The 16,139-nt window shown below is 38.8% G+C and overlaps 1 protein-coding gene across 23 annotated transcripts in view; it reads left to right on the forward strand.

Moving 5' to 3' along the window:
- The window catches only part of LOC102698543 (teneurin-3), a 285,608-nt gene that overhangs the window by 186,760 nt on the left and 82,709 nt on the right, over positions 1–16,139 (forward strand). For 15 of the 23 annotated variants that reach the window (XM_069192922.1, XM_069192926.1, XM_015345614.2 and 12 more), the window contains 2 exons: positions 9,422–9,520; positions 11,629–11,867. In XM_069192922.1, the coding sequence (XP_069049023.1) occupies positions 9,422–9,520; positions 11,629–11,867 (338 nt within the window). The remainder of the gene's footprint in view (positions 1–9,421; positions 9,521–11,628; positions 11,868–16,139) is intronic. The other 8 variants (XM_069192933.1, XM_069192951.1, XM_015345622.2 and 5 more) reach the window with 1 other exon arrangement.

Raw genomic sequence — 16,139 nt, forward strand, 5'->3', positions numbered from 1 at the left:
CGTGGGCGGGCGTGCCGGACGGGGAGGTCTGGAAAGGGAAAGCCTGTGCTCGCTTATAGATAGACATGCATGCACGGCGGTAAAGGAAGCATTAATGCGATGGACACATGAAAAAGATCTTCTTAAATGTAAAGAATGCCGCCGAGTGGCCTGTGTGCTCCTGTTATTAGCATCAGATCTCGATTGCTGCCGGGAGGTTTGGTGTGAGAGTACTAATGCATTTTCTCTTTAGTGTGTCGAGTCCGTCTGCCAGCCCACCCTCCCACTAAAGCACCATAACTAATCATCAAACCCCCATTAAAACCGTTTCCAGCTTTTAACGATGCAGGGACTTAGTGACAGCAGCATGCAAACCTCTTTCAGATGGGAGTGGGGGAGGTGGGGAGTGACTTTTGAAAGAGTCAGAGGGGTTATGGCTCTTACGAGGTTAACAATGAGTTTTTCTTCTCCCATTCTTGTTTGGAACAGTGCATTTACTGTCTTCATTACCATTTCCTTGGCTATGCTATACATTGCCTGGTTTACAGTGACTCAGTGTTTTCTGTGTTATTACTTCAGTATACCACAGTAAACTCGTTTGCAGATAAAAGGCACTTCCTTTTAAAAGATCTTTTAGCTTTCTCTTATAGAGAATTATGGTGTGGCTACCAATTATGGTGTGGCTACCATAATTTCCATCAGATGTCTTTTCTCCTTTTAAAATGCCAGGTGCTTAAATGCTTAATGTCCTAGAATGTCCCGATGACTGACTTTCTTCTGAATATGGATGAAATAACATGCAGACATGCATTGTTAACAGCAGTATGTACCTCTGCTAATATGGCCAAAGAAAAAGGTTGTATGACATTCTGCCTCAAGTCAGTGAGTTTACTTTGGCTACGAGTGTAGCTGTGTCTGAATGAAAAGAAAAAACAGAAAAGTCATGAAATCACAGCTTTCCTAATCGACAAGCCTTTCTTGAAACGGGTTTTCAAGCAATGCCTTGGTGTATAAACAGCAAGTGTTTTAAAGTGATAATATTAATGGTATGTTTTCTTAAGTTTAACTATTTTCTGTGTAAGAAGTTGGGTAGCATTTTTTTAAACAGGTGTACTAGAATGTTTGCAGTTTCCCTATGTCTCTAAAAAAAGGATAAAGAATTATGGCAAAATAGACAACCAAAAGCTTTCTTCAAAAAAGGAAACTGATGTTAATTAATGTAATGTAATCGTGTTAATTTCTGATCTTAATACAGGTTAGACGTAAACAAAAATGCATATTCTAAATTTCCAACAATTTCCACATGACAATCCACATGGCGGTGAGGCTGATCTGCATACTGTTCTTTTTCCTGTTTTTTTCACTAAATGAATGCCATTTGTACTCAGCTCTATGGTACTATACTGTATATGGTTTCAGTAGTCTAGCATGTGTTTAATATTTCAATATATGCCTGCCTGTGAGATGGTGCTCATTTAATATGCAACCATTTGCAGTTTTTAGTGCTAAAAAATCAGTCCTTTCTTTCCATTCGACAACTTTGATAAATTTTTGGAAAATATGAATGTTTATTTAATATTACAAATGCCATTAAGTAGACTGTACTCGGGGATACAGGTAAAATTAGTTTTATTCCTGCTAATTAAAATAAACAAAATCATCATTCACCTGGAGGTGTACGTTAAGGTTTTTAAAAACAAAATTTTAAAAAGATTCCCTTTTATAGCTATTAAAAGTAAAACTAATTCTCTTTAAGGTCATCTTCTACAGAATATAATTTCCATATACCCCTCCCTCTATTCTTAGGCTTAATATTTTTGGGGTGTTATTCTTCAGCTGTGCAAATAAGGGCGTCTGCTGGAAGACGTGTCCTCTCCACCCCCCACCCAAGGATTGATCCCACATTTCCTTCAACTCCACACTCGGACCACTCCCCCACAACCACCAGCATGAGGCCGGGGCCACCCCTGAGTGTAAAGCTACTGCTTTTGGAATTAGTTCTGAATGCAGTGTGACTGACAGCTGTGTATGTTTCTGACAATGCTAACACTGAAATAGTGAAATAGCAGGTTAGTTTCACGTTCTGAAATTATTCTTACTGGAAAGGTTTTTAACTGCAAGGGACTTACAGAAATGTCCTCTCCTAACTGAACCTTTTTAGCCACGAACAGCGAAGGCTGTGAGGGGACCTGATCCAAGATTTAAAAGGGCACTAAAGGCATTGACAACCCTGCTTACGTCTTCAAAACAGGAAAACCTGGACCACAGGACAGAAATTGGATATAAGTGAAAGTGCGTTTATAACTGGGACAGGGGGCACTTCTTTACACAGAGGGCTGTGGGAGTGTGAAACAGGCTGCCCATCTGTGCTGCTGAAGCTAATACCCTGCCTTTCAAGAAACAGCTAGATAAGATCCATTCATCACTTAGCTCCTAAATGCCAAATGGGCTATATGTGCCTGATGGCCTCCTCGTTTTTAATTCATAATACTCGAGTGAGGGAGACTCATTCTGCAGTTGCACTCTGTGAATACCACATCTGGTTTTCCTCTCCTTTTGTATTGAAGTTGTAAGTTATATATGGAAATTGTGTGTAGTGTTTAACCGTAACTGTTCAAAATACATGTCATTGGATTGTATGGCTAGAGCATAGCCTTTTAAAAAGAACATTTAATTATCTTTTTATGATGTGACATGAAGTATTTTATTCTGTTGGCTCAATGGTATTGTTTACACAACCGTGATTAAATATGTAAAATATGAATAAATGAAAGAATAGTGTCCAATTTGCTCTATCTCGTCATATTGTGCATCTATACTTTTCCTTATCAATTGTATAACTCATGTGAAACCTGCACACATACCTTGAGTTCATAATTACTAAAATTAGTTAAACAAAGATTTGTGTCCAGGAGGATACCCGTTCAGTGATGTGGAATGGAAAGCTGTTAGTGACAGCCAAACTGTGGGTTGCTAATCTCAATGCTTAGAATTGGAAACAACACACCCGCTGGCAAGATGTGTGAATCTGAACAACAGACCAAAATCATCTTTGGTTTCTATCCTGCATTGCATTTATTAATTTGCTGATATCAGTTGAGCTTTAATCTTTGGAAATTCTATACCATAAATCAGAGCAGTTTAATTAGCAAGGCATTGCTTGAACTCTTCTCTGAAGCTCTGAGCTGTACCCATGTTCTGGAGTTACCCCAGCTGAAAAGATATTTACTAGTTTGGACTTTGGTTAGACCCGTTTTGGAAATTGGCTGTGTAACCTACAGTACTGTAGGTTAGACGTGCCCAGAACAACATACCAGCAGTAGCTAATTGGTCCAAGAATCTTTTCCAGCTGTTTCGTGAAGGATCCCAGGCTTTGACAGCATGGCTGAGTGGTTTGTTCCATGCTGCCACAACTCTTCGTTTTGCATTTTATGATTGCACTTTTCACTTCCCTCTTCCGGCTCGTGATTCACTGTAAAGAAGATTGCGCAGGAGACAGATTTGTGGTTTATGTTGGATGCTGATTTGCTAGGAGTCTGTTAAGAGTCAGTTACTGCATTCACAATTTCTAGGACTGGTTTCTAGGACTTGAGAAAGACGAAACTAAACGGTTATTTTTTTATCTCTTCCGTTACCAAATGTGAGTGGGCATTCCTTGATAGGTAGATAATGCTGAGAGTTCACTACAGCTTGCAGTATTATGGTTTTGATTTAGTGTGCTGTACATTATACCACTTGTATCTGACTCATTCTTAATCCCAGATTCATTGTGAAAGTGCACATCCCACACAATTCTCATCTCCTTTTTTAGATTCCTTGTATTTTTAGGGGTTTTGAATCTTTGCATGAACCTCTTGATGCAGGGACAGCGCACGTCTGCATGCATGTTAGAATTGTGTAAGATAAAACTGGGCAAACATTAAAAGCTGTTCTACGTAAAATGGTGTTTACGACTACCCGAGAGGTACGTTTGTATTCCTTGCATGCTGTAGTGTTTTTTTTTCCATATGTTATGTTGTTTTAATTATTTGCTGAAACACAGTATTTTATAAACTAACTATATTATTTTGCTGTATCAGCATGCACTTTGGACACTGGAAAGGGAACATATAACAATATGATATTGTACTAAAAATAATTCATGAGGAGAAATAAGCAGTAAGTCCTGATCACTATCGTTAGCCAAGAATCTTAAGCCCTTTGTCTGCATAAAGGTTCTAATTAAGCAGAATCTTAATTTTGTCTCAGATGATGCTTTTCTCTGTATTTGCTCTTACTGTATACTTCTTAACAACAAAGAGGCACTTCAAAACGGGTAATGCCTTTAATAATACAATAAAAACATATGTTGTTCTCTTGGTTGATTGCAGTAACATCTTATGGATATTTTTTGATCAGTGCATCTTTGGTCTCCCAGTACAAATGACAACTTTTAGGTTAAGACAGATCTAAAAAATGTGTGTTAACTGTGCGCATAAAACCGTATGATATAATGAGTTTATTCTGACATATTTTCTAACCCCTTTTTTAGGTTGCCTTCTTCTTTCAGAGTAGTTTACAGCATCTCTCTACACAGCATTGTGTGTGCCCAAAGGCAACAAATAGACAACCGCACAACTATTCACTCCTTCACTTTGGAATACACCATGGAAAATCCAATTATTCTATTAGCAGCAACAGTAACACACTAGGGGATCGTCTTAAAGTACTGCAGGACTGTAGGAGCATTTGGCCAGCACCTGCTACATGCGTTCAAAAAGAGCCCAGGCAGGTGTTTGTGAAAAGCAAAGGCACAACAGCGTCTTTCTCCATGCGGTATTGCTTGGGCCTTCAGTCTGTACATGAATGAATGCCTGAATAGCTGTGTCATGTGTGTCTCCATTTAACACTTTAATTACTGTGACCCTTAATTGTTGTATTACAGTTAAATTGTACATCTTTAAGTAATTTGTATCAAGCCACTACTTAGTCCCATGTCTGCATTCCCTTAAAGTGCTGATGAGGATCAGTTTAGACTTTTTTTTATCTACAGTACTTTAATACCGAAAACATTGAGCTATTGACAGTGAAGTGCTGTGCGCTTTGAGAGACTGCGACACTCGGAGTCCATATAAAACAAATTCTTTGTTGTCAGTTGTTCAAGAACGACATTCAGAAACATGAAAAGGGATATTTGGATTAGCATAGTAATTTGCTTCTCAAAGTTACAGCATTTCGAATCAATTATAAACGGTCATCCAGTCTGTTTGCATTCAGACGTTTACACAGTTACGGTATTTGTTAATCTTGTCCAAAAAATTTAATCTGCTCAGTTCAGGGAAGATAGGCCTACTGAAGATCTAAAATATCTTGACTTCTCTGAGGATTTGGGGAGATCTATCTGCACTTGCCTTGACTAAATATATGTGAAGCAGAATTAAAAGTTTGTTTATTCGGTTCTATTTCTAATAGGAAATGCTCATAATATAATTTGCATATTTTGCCTAATTTTTAGGAGTTTATTTAGATTCATGGCTGTCTTATGTGCTTTTAGAATAAATTGCATACAATACACTTTTATTGCTTATTATTTCAAGCTCTTTAGGCACCAGATTTAATTAGGATATGAGCCAAATTTAAAGCATAGTTCCATTTTCAAATAGAGTTCCACCTTATTAAAGAAAAGCGATCCAAAAAACTCTCTTGACAGAGGATCTCGCTTAACTGGAGAAACTGTATGAGATGGTAAAAGTCAATTAAACCTAAAACAGTTTATGCTAACATAAAAGAGATTTAATCAACCTGAATTGCCATTAAGGGAGAAATGCACAAACAATAAGGATGTACTTTTCATAACCTATCATCCACAACACTATATTCTTTAAAGGTTTTTCTCTTAATTGTTTTATAAATATATTAACACTTTGCTGCATTGTCCAAATTACATTTGCAGTGTAAAATCACAGAAAACAGTGTAGTACTTATAGTGAATTAGTGAATTGTAAAAATAGTGAATTGCTTTTTCTTTAAAAGCCATGTCTGGTCTATTTCCTTTGATTTGTCCCAACGTATGCCTTAGGAAGGGTTTCTTTTAGCAAATTTTAATGTACATGATAAGCTCTGCTCTAACTCTGCTGCTTCAGTGTACTGTATGTATCCCAATAACTGTTCCAACAGTGTTACAAAACCACCTGTTTCCTTTTAATTTCTTTGTTACTGTATATCATTAAGCTTATGCGTTGTAATATGAATTCTGGTCAGTCATTTATTTTGTGATGCTTGATTTGTTAATAAGCAATAGTGTGACAGACAGAAGAAGAACTGAAACCCAGGAAAGGTTACAAACAAGAGGGACAGTAATGTAATGTAACTGTAGCAGCTTACTGATGCAAAGTTTTCATACGGTCATTTCTTGAAGGTTCAAAGGAGGTTGGACTTTTGGATATCTTTCACTCTTGCGTGTTCAATTCTTCATTGATATTTTTTAAATATGCTCTTTTCAAAATAATAATAATAAACTTTTTACACTGCCTGTAAAAGTGGTTTCTCAAAGCTCTTTACAGAACAACAAACAGAAGGTACACTTTGAGAGTTGATAGTAGATGTGGTACAGAATACGCCAGGAAAGCCAAAGGGCACACAGAGCCAGTTAAATAAAGGCCCTTTTGAAAAAAGGGCCAAAAGTGAGTCTAGATTTGAAAGGGCTCAGGGAAGGTGACTCTCTGATGTCCTTGGGGATAGAGTTCCAGAGCTTTGGGGCGCAGCAGGAGACTGCGGAGACTGTCACCCACAGAGTGAAGACGGGCTTGGGGGACAGAAAGGAGATAAAGGAAATAAAACACCAGACTTAAGCTGTGAGGCTGCATTGCTGGGCTTGTGAGTTATGTCCACAGTCATCCCCAGGTCATTTTTCGGCGTGGCTCTGCTCTGGGGATCTGCTGCTGCTCCCCAGCACCGAGAGAACAAGCTGCGGGCTGCAGTTTAACGAAGGGAAGTTAAGGTGCTGCGTTCCAGTGGGGGCTCTGTGTGCGGCGGCGGCCAAACCCGAGGAGCGGTCCACGAAGACACCAGTCCGCAGGAGCCCTGGACTCAGGCCAAGGGCATTTACAGCTCAGCCGGGATACCTCACTGAGCCATTCTCTCGGGCTTTAAATATACCTCCGCAGCTAACCACTCAGCATCAAACAGAAAGGAACCCCCCCCCCACAGAACCCTCTCTTTCTTCACTATGGGCCAGCCTTGCCCTCTGGGATTTGAAAGCTCCAAAGGTTTGCTAACTCATGAGAATTCCCGGGATATTACATGATATTAATTAACCTCTTCGCAATGCTGTAATATCCAGAGCTGAGTTTATATCTGTAATCCTGCCACCTCTTCCAGGCCCAGAAATTGTTGGGCATGAAGGCCGTGCTCCCGCAATACAAACACGAAGATCCTTCTCGGCACGTTTCCTGTGCACTCCACTGCATCTGTGTGGCATAACGCACTGTGGCAGATCTGTACCACGTCCTCTGATAAATGTTATTTTGAACTGAGTTCTGTAGTGGTGCTGGGGGCAAAAATAAACATAATATTTCTTTTTAATGGGTTGTTTGCTGGAGTGGCCTCCATAAACTTGGTAACCAATTTGTGTGCTCACCAAGGTGTATAAAAACAGGCTGATTCAGTTTCAGATGATGCCATGTATTGCAAGACTGAGTGTTTTGTTCCCTTCCAGAGTTGATTTTTTTTGTGGTTTGTACTGTAGTTTGTGGGATTTCATCAAATAAGAAATTATTTTTATTATTATTATTATTATTATTATTATTATTATTATTCAGTGGTTGATTCTCAGTCTCTCATGCTCTCTGGGTGTATTTCCACGGCAGGATTCTTTAGTCCTGTTTCCTTGCTGTGCAAAGGCCTGACCCAGAGCCAGCACAGGCCAGCATCCGCCTTGCTCTGCTGTTACCGTTTCTTTTATCCGTTTCCAGACGGATCCTGGCTTGGTTCTCCCCATTATTGCCAGTTCGCCTGATGGATTATTTCTTGGATCAGCATGCATGAAGCTATTGAAGTCATTACAATAGAATAAAAAATTGCTTGTTTTTGTAGGCTTACATGGACTTCCACTTCCCAAACAATCCGGTTGCTTCTGCTTGCTGTAGAACTAACTTCTGCCCGACGTAGTTCTACAGTATGTCATGTTGCACAGTGTTGGGCACGTTTGGAAGTTACTGTGGTATATGCTGATCGACACCAGAGAGTGTATAGTATAGCAGAGTTCACGTGAATGGCTATGCACCACATCAGCTGTACTGTATGAGCTGCAACGTGTTGTGTCAGTGAAGCTGAGCCCAGGTAGTCTGGAGAGATGCAAAACTTATTAACAACAACCCTGAACCCTGAAATATATTATTGCCTTCAAGAAAAGAGCTTATAGACACATGATATCAGTTTCTTCTTCTTCTTGGCTCCTGTTGGGTTGAAATAGCATGAGGGTGTAGAGAGCTCCTTTCCGGGCTAAAAATGTCCTTTGGCCCCTCTCCATCTGGGATCTTAATCACTTAATTGAATTAATTATTTTGCTTAGTTGGCTAATTTCTCAAATCTTACATTTTTGACAATTTAAATGGTACTATCAAACCTGCAGTACTCTAGCCATTTCAGAGCAAAGTTTTGCACAACAAAAACAAGATGTCCACGTACAGTTGCATTTATGTGGGTTGCAGATAACATTTACCTGCTTAGTACACCTAACAATTCATGATTTAAAGAACCGACTTCCCTCATAAGTTTTATTTAGAAAATCTCAAAATGATAACACATTTAAAGCTGTGTGATTTTTAAGGAAAAATAATGTTCTCTCTCTGTTACAAGCTATTAATGGTCTCATCTTAGGTTTTAGGCTTACTGCATGGCTGTTTCTTAACCAAAATGCAAAATACAGCAGATTAAACACCAAAGCCTGGCACTAAATCTGGAGTGCAAAAGGGAAAATATTTGTTTTTAAGTGGCCATTATAATCCACTCAGGCTTCCTACACAATTCTGAAAAATCATTCTTAACCCTTCAGGCTGTCCTGTTGTCTCTCGTTTCAGACAAACTATTTTCTTTCAGTCTGTTCAGCTGAGCCTCTCTTTCAGGGGGTTGTTGTTAATGGCCTAAAGAATTTTCTTTTGAAAATAAGAAATCTCAGTTATGTCTTGACTCTGCTTACGCGTGGTTAGACCACTGCTTTCAGCTTCTTATGAGTCACAACTGGAATTTGAGGCTTCACCTCTCAGGGGACTCCCCTCCTCCCCCACCTTTCCCATAAATATTTTCTCTTGTTTTTTTTGTTGTGATTTGGTTTTGTTTCATCAGACCAGTGACTGGGTGAGGACACCTGGTCAATCAACCGGGGTGCTGTTGTGAGAAACTGCTACAAACCTGAATACCAACGTGCTAATTGTGTGTCTCTGTATCTCATTTCCATGTGTAGAAAATTAGCAAAGCAAGCAGTTCTCGAAAATGGGCATGACAACCTTATAGAGATGGATGTATTTACTCCAACGTGCCACGATGGCGGTTATGGGGATGGGTATGTTCTTCTAAGTGTTCACATGATACTAGCTGCTGATGCTGAAATATCAACACTGAGCCTAGAAAATCCTACATAATGATTCTAGGGTGAGCGTTTCAGGACGAAGCCTATTTTCGCTGCCGTCTGTTTTTCTAATGCCAGCGTTGTTTTATTGCTCTTTATTCCTCCTTGAGAATTACACTAGATGGCATAGCGGTAATGTTTCCATTTGGCATACAAATGCTAATTGGTTTGTCACATATAATAGCTCATAAAACAAAATGCATGCAAGTAGAACATGCAGACAAAAATATAGATGAGATGTGCATTTTTTAATGCGTTGGAAGGCTTTGCATCATTACCTGCTAAATCTGGTTTACAGTTTCAACAGTGAACTCCAGCAGCTTTCTGCTGTGCCTGGTTTGAATGACAATTTTGAAAAGAGCTAATGTAGGGCAGCACCGTATCTGGCGTGTAGTACTTTTAAAAAAGTTAGCCCTGCCACACACTGCGGTAACTTTTTTCATGTAATTGCACATGACACACAGTTTCAGAATTTTCTTTCACAAATGTCACAAGCAGGCCCAAACAAAGGAGCATTTAGGCGATTGCTAATTTCAACAAAGGCTTAGGGCAGTGTTGTAAAGTATAAACAACCCTTATTGAACCGGTATGTGAGGAGTTGCAAGCTATCGACTTGTGAAATTACAGCATTTTTGAAGGTAAACTTCTTCAGGAATGTCCGTGCAACTTCTATATACAACATCTGTGAACATGTGCAAAGGAAATGTTTTTATTTTGGCTGACAAACTTCTGACAACTAATTAGCTAATTCAAGCCAATACCATTTCAATGGGATAGGCATGTACAGTATCTAGAAAAAATAAATCTGAGTTCAATTTTATAAAACATTTTTGAAAATCTTTATTTGTAAACACTGGTACTTCATAAAATAGTCGTTTCAGACATTTTCATTTTTTTCATTCTAAAGATGCAAATCTTCGCAGTTATATGGCTATTAGGAATTTCAACATACTGCTGTTTTCTTTGTTTGAAAAATAATAGTTCTAGTTTATGTAGTAGTTTATGTAGTCTCCTTGCAACCTAGAGCTATACTCAGCATTTTCAAAACTACACAAAGTATATACAGTAAATATAAAATCATAGTAGTTACATGACTTTTTGTTTTAGTCAAATACCAGCTAGGTATGCCATTTTGAAACTCAAGCCAAACATTTTACTTATTTTACGGCAAGCACAATTGGATTAAAATGCTCAGTAATATATCACAGCTAGAATCATTCTTGTTTGTTACATTGTTTAATGTCCTTATGCTTCATTTTCCAATGTCTCTGTTTTTGAGAATTGCTTAACTTTGCAATTTTTGAGGTTTTGTTTTGCAAATTAAAAGAGATGTAATGAAGGTAAATAAATATGAGCATACCATATTTAAATAAGCTGATTCTTTAAATTGCGTTTCTACCCTGTAAATTCTTAAGGGAATAACTGGTATAAAAACTTAAGAAAAAAATGAAAGCATGTCTCAGAAGGCTTAAACTGCTAAGTAGTCAAATTGATGGTTTTAATAATGGTAGTTTTATTTTCCAGCTGTTATTCTTCCCAAGAGATGCGTAGTCGAGCTTCAGACCTGCAATCCCCTGTCAAAAGTGTTAAATTTGAATTAGGGGATCAGGTTTAATTGTCCAGACCTTACTTTTAACCCAGAACCTTAAGCTATTAGATCAGTGGTGGTGGGATAGAAAAGAAACCACCAAGGTTTTAATTTATCAAATGTGTTGGTTTTCACAGGGGTAAAAAAGTTAATAGAAAGCAGCCAACTAATGCATTCGATTAAAATAGCTGACCTCGTTAATTATCGTAGGTACAATAGTCTATTAGTCAATCATAGTTGTACCAAAGGACAGCATGGGATTTCTTTAAGACTAAATAAATCAGGTTTCCTCATCTGTTATAAAATAATTAGTGGAATGACACTGAAACCAGATTGCGAGACCTCATTTCTTAAGCAGTGTGTGACCAGACTTTCTGTTATTTTTTTTGTGTCGTGCGAATTGAGCGCCTTATTTACCACTCAAAATGCTTCTGCTTGTCGTGTTGTCTTGCAGGCACTTCCTCTTTAAGACAGGCACAGGCACAACACCTCTCTTCAGCACAGCCACCCCAGGCTACACGATGGCGACCGGGGCCGTCTACTCCCCGCCAACCCGGCCCTTGCCTCGGAACACGCTCTCCAGAAGTGCATTTAAATTCAAGAAGTCGTCGAAGTACTGCTCCTGGAGGTGCACCGCCCTCAGTGCGGTCGGCGTCTCCGTCCTGTTGTCCATCCTGCTCTCTTACTGCATAGGTAACTACCGCAGCCCCTTGTCCGCTTCTTCACAGGAGACGGGACAGTGATGCTGGCACTCCGATGCTTGTTCAGCGAGAACCGATGCCTTCTTCAGAAAACAAATCGACTCTGGTGCTGAGGCGGTATTGCAAGCAAACAAGAATTCTAACCTTGCATTAAATTTTTTTTTCCCCCCCTCCATTTGTCAAAATACCTAATCCCCCGAGAGATACACAATCAGTAAATCCCAATGAGAGAGTGATAATTTGATTTTAATAAAAGCCATTTAAATTTTTGGCTCGAACATACCTGATGGAGTTCCATTTAAAATAATTTAACAAAGTTGTTAACATGCCTTTCACATTGTTAGTTCTTTTATTGTTGCTGCTGCTGTGTTAGATTACACACTGCATTCAAATCAAGTTAAAATCTTGACTGTGTGCCCCAATGTGTCAGCTCAGATGTTTTGACTAAATGTGTAGATGAGAGCATAGTGATCATATTTGATATGGATGGAAAATGAGTCAGCCGGGATGCAAAATCGCAGTGTGGTTAGGAGATTTTGTCTTTTGTGTCTAGGTTTGCTCTGGGAGGTGTTATCTTTAGGGCTCTAGAGACAGATGTTTTGGTTAGAATTATTGCACCTTACTGAAGCATAACAGGCCACAACTGCCGTTGACAAATGATGGAGAGAATATCATGAAATAAAAAGACTAACAGCCTGAGAATGTGGTTTTGCACAGTGGATGTCTGTCTGGAGTCACTGTTGAAAGGATTCTCCCCACTTGTGGCCATGGAGGCTGCTTGTATAAACAGGCTCTCTTACTGATAAAATCTTCACAGCTTACTTCGGCTAAAATGTTTTTTCCTCAGCTGGAAAGTAGACATAGGGTTTAGAGCTTCTTCCCAGGGGAAACATAAATGCACGAAGGTTTTGCCTTTTTTATGATGTAAGTCAAAGCCAGCTCTCTGGTAACCTTTAGCGTCTGGGCTGCAAAGATAAAAAAAGAGATAAAGGAGATTTATCTCCGCCAACTTTTCCTGCGGTATCATCTGGATATGTGTTACCAGTCCTGCTGCGGATTTCTTGGCACTGAAGTTATATTAAAATGCCGAGAAAGAAAGGCAGCACACTCATGAAAAAAATAATAACAATAACAAATAAGCTTCTGGATGTAAAAATAAAGGATCTTTTGTTCTTCAGAGGCTTAAAAACATCTCTTAATCTCTCTGAATTTCTGATCCAGAAAGAGGTGAACATAATGAATACTGCATTTGCTTATGGCTTAAAGAACTTTCTTGTTCAATCCAGCGATCTCTTCAAAAATCAAATATGGCACCTTGGGTTTTGTTAGGTTTTGCTTGTGGTTTATTGCTCAGTGAAGTTGCATGAGCCGTTTATTGTCACTTTAGAAAGCCTTTTTTCTGCACCAGAGTCATCACCTGGAAGGGTATCATCATCACGTGAACAGATCCACTGCAGTTCCTTTCAGTTGCTGCTGCTGTGGAGGAGAATCGCACCACTGTTCTATCCTGAAATCTCATATTAGCAACTAATCTGTAGACCAACCCTTATCAGCTCTGGGGTGTTTTAAGTGGAAATTACTTTTTACTAAAGCGTCAGTATCCCTTGCCATGCATTCCTTAAATCCCCTTTTATTTGAAGAAGAAATAGAGTAACATTAGTAAATGGATTTCGGAACTACTCGATGCACACTATCCACTTGCATATGAGCACAGCAGGACACTCAGAAGAAAAGCTAATTTATGGAAAAATATGGATTCCTAATCACAACACAGCCCTGTAGGGGACAAATATTACTATGCAGCTTTAGATGCATCATTCTTTTATCTTAAATTCCTGCTTTGGTAACACTCCAGCAATTCTTATCAAACCTCATTATCTTCCTTATACAAATCCTTATACTTCTTTGGTCTACAGTTCTGTTACTCTGTATATTGGAAATAAAAGACCAGTAGCCCGTGTTAACTATTCATGAAGGAAGAACATTCACGTAGAATGTTTTTGGTGGAAAAACAATGAGGGAGGAGGTCGCAACTCTGCTGTTACAGCGTTAATTAAGATGACCCTGTTCCCGTCTTCATTTTCTTCTTTTTTTGCTCATCAAAGCACATTTTCTTACATCAACTTTTTTTTACCCCCTTTTGTTCTTTTGTTTTTTTTTAAATCCCCCAGCTTCCATATTAAAGTTTCTTTAAACTGAAATGATTTGATGTCCTCAGAGTTTACACTTAATGCAATCTTAAAAGACATTTATGGTGGGAAGCCAAAAAATGACAGGGAGAGATCTTAATCAACCGATATGAGCAGTAGAGGGTCCTGTGACTGAGAAACAGCAGAATGTCCCTGTAGTCTGCTAGAATCTATTGAATATTGGTGCATGAAAATGCGCTTACCTTTCCTTGAGATCACATACAATAATATATTTTAAAGAGGGTGTTTAAATACATGCATTTGCTTTGGTTTCCAGGTTAAATTCAAATTCTTTCAGCACCTACTGTATATATTTGTGTGGAAGAAATGCCCCCTCCTTTTACAGTGCAAAAAGAAAAACCCATAAAATTTGTCTTGACTTTCTGAAACACGTTTCCTATCCGATTGCTCACTTGTCCTAAGCACTGTGGAGAAAGACGTCATTTCAGTTCTGGGGAGATGGGGGGGTGGGTTACCAAGCGCAGAAGCTGTGGATTTTGGTGACAAGATTATTTTCTGTATTTGTTCCAGCAGAGAGACAATGTAATAAAAAAAAAGTAATAGCTGAGCTGGGAGGGATCTGGGCTCTTCCATTTCAACATTTATCATTGCATTTCCTACTTACCGAGAGGTTTGATGTTGTAGTTACTGGCCTCTACAGTTCCTGTCACTGTAATGCTTCTAGCTTCTGCACTAACTAAATAGATGCAGGTCTCTCTTGGCACTCTCCCTCAATTAGGGATGCCTCCTTGGGTTAGGGTTTTATTATTATCTTTCTTTTAAGACACCTGGCAAGTCAGCATCGTGTCTTAAATTTAAACTCCTCTCCTCCCTGCTTGTTTTTTATCATGCCACACTGTCCTTTGGATCCTGTTCATTCTCCACATACGCACACCTGTCAGAACAAGAAAAAAATAGAGATGTCTTCCTGAGAGAAAATGTCAAACTGAGAGGGGCACCTTACTGTAGGGGGAAAAAAATACACTACGTGCGCTTGTCTTAGTTTTGTTGTGGACAGATATGATTTAGTTTCATTTCCTACCTAGCACAGCTTCACAAGTGTTTTTTGTAGAGCAATTAAATGTTGTTTTCCTTGATTCAAAGATAGCTGGTCTTATTTTGTTTTGCATATTGTTTGTTCCTCTCCAGACTGAAAGCCCACTGCTCACAGAAAAGAGAGTTTAAAACAATATAATATCAACATCTGACAGCAAAAGTTGTATTCTGAATATTTACATATCTCTCTTTTGTATATTATATATGCTTGCGCTTTTTGTGAGTGGTGACTGTGTTAAATTCTTCGATACTGATCCATTTTAGCTTTGTGTGGTCATACTGGCTTTATTTGGTTATGACCTGCAGTCATCATTTGCCTTTGGACAGCTCAGCAATAAAGTGTTTTGCACAAACCTCATTAGCACATATAAGGTGAGAAACTTAAATGAATGAGATAGAGACTAAGATAAGAGAATGGAGACAGAAGCCTACATCTTGCAAATAACACCACCACAATTAGCAATAATTGGCACTGCATTTGGCAAAGTCAGCGTAGAGACCAAGCTAATGTGTGTGGGCTGCTGAAGACAATCTTCGTTATCGCACAGGACTTTAAAAAAGGTCAGGGCAAAGTTAATGGAAAGATGGCCAATTTGGAATCACAGCATTTGATGTTAGGAGTACAGTATCTTGCATTCTCCCTCAGATAGAAATACTCCAAATTCTCTCCCTTGTATTGTTGTGCCACTCGGGTAATGTGCTGGTGTAACCGAAAGTTAAATTTTTGTAGTTTGCTTTTTTACGAGGAAAGATGCCATTGTAAAAATTCTCATTTCTGTCTGTCAGTTTTGTTCATAGTCATTTTATGTATGCTGTTCTAAATATTATACCTTCAAGTGTTTACACTTTTAATCTCACCAGTCTCTCAAATCCAGCTGGAAATGGGCAATGCTCTGTTTTTCTTGGCCTTGCCTTCCTTCACCCCATAAAACTCTGTCCTTATTCTCTTTAGTTCTTTTTAGGATGGTGGATTTTTTAAATTCCAAACTTTATCTGCCAGCGATAGGGGCATTCCTCCC

Source organism: Lepisosteus oculatus, chromosome 1, assembly GCF_040954835.1.
Source record: "Lepisosteus oculatus isolate fLepOcu1 chromosome 1, fLepOcu1.hap2, whole genome shotgun sequence".
In the NCBI taxonomy this organism is placed as follows: Eukaryota; Metazoa; Chordata; class Actinopteri; order Semionotiformes; family Lepisosteidae; genus Lepisosteus; species Lepisosteus oculatus.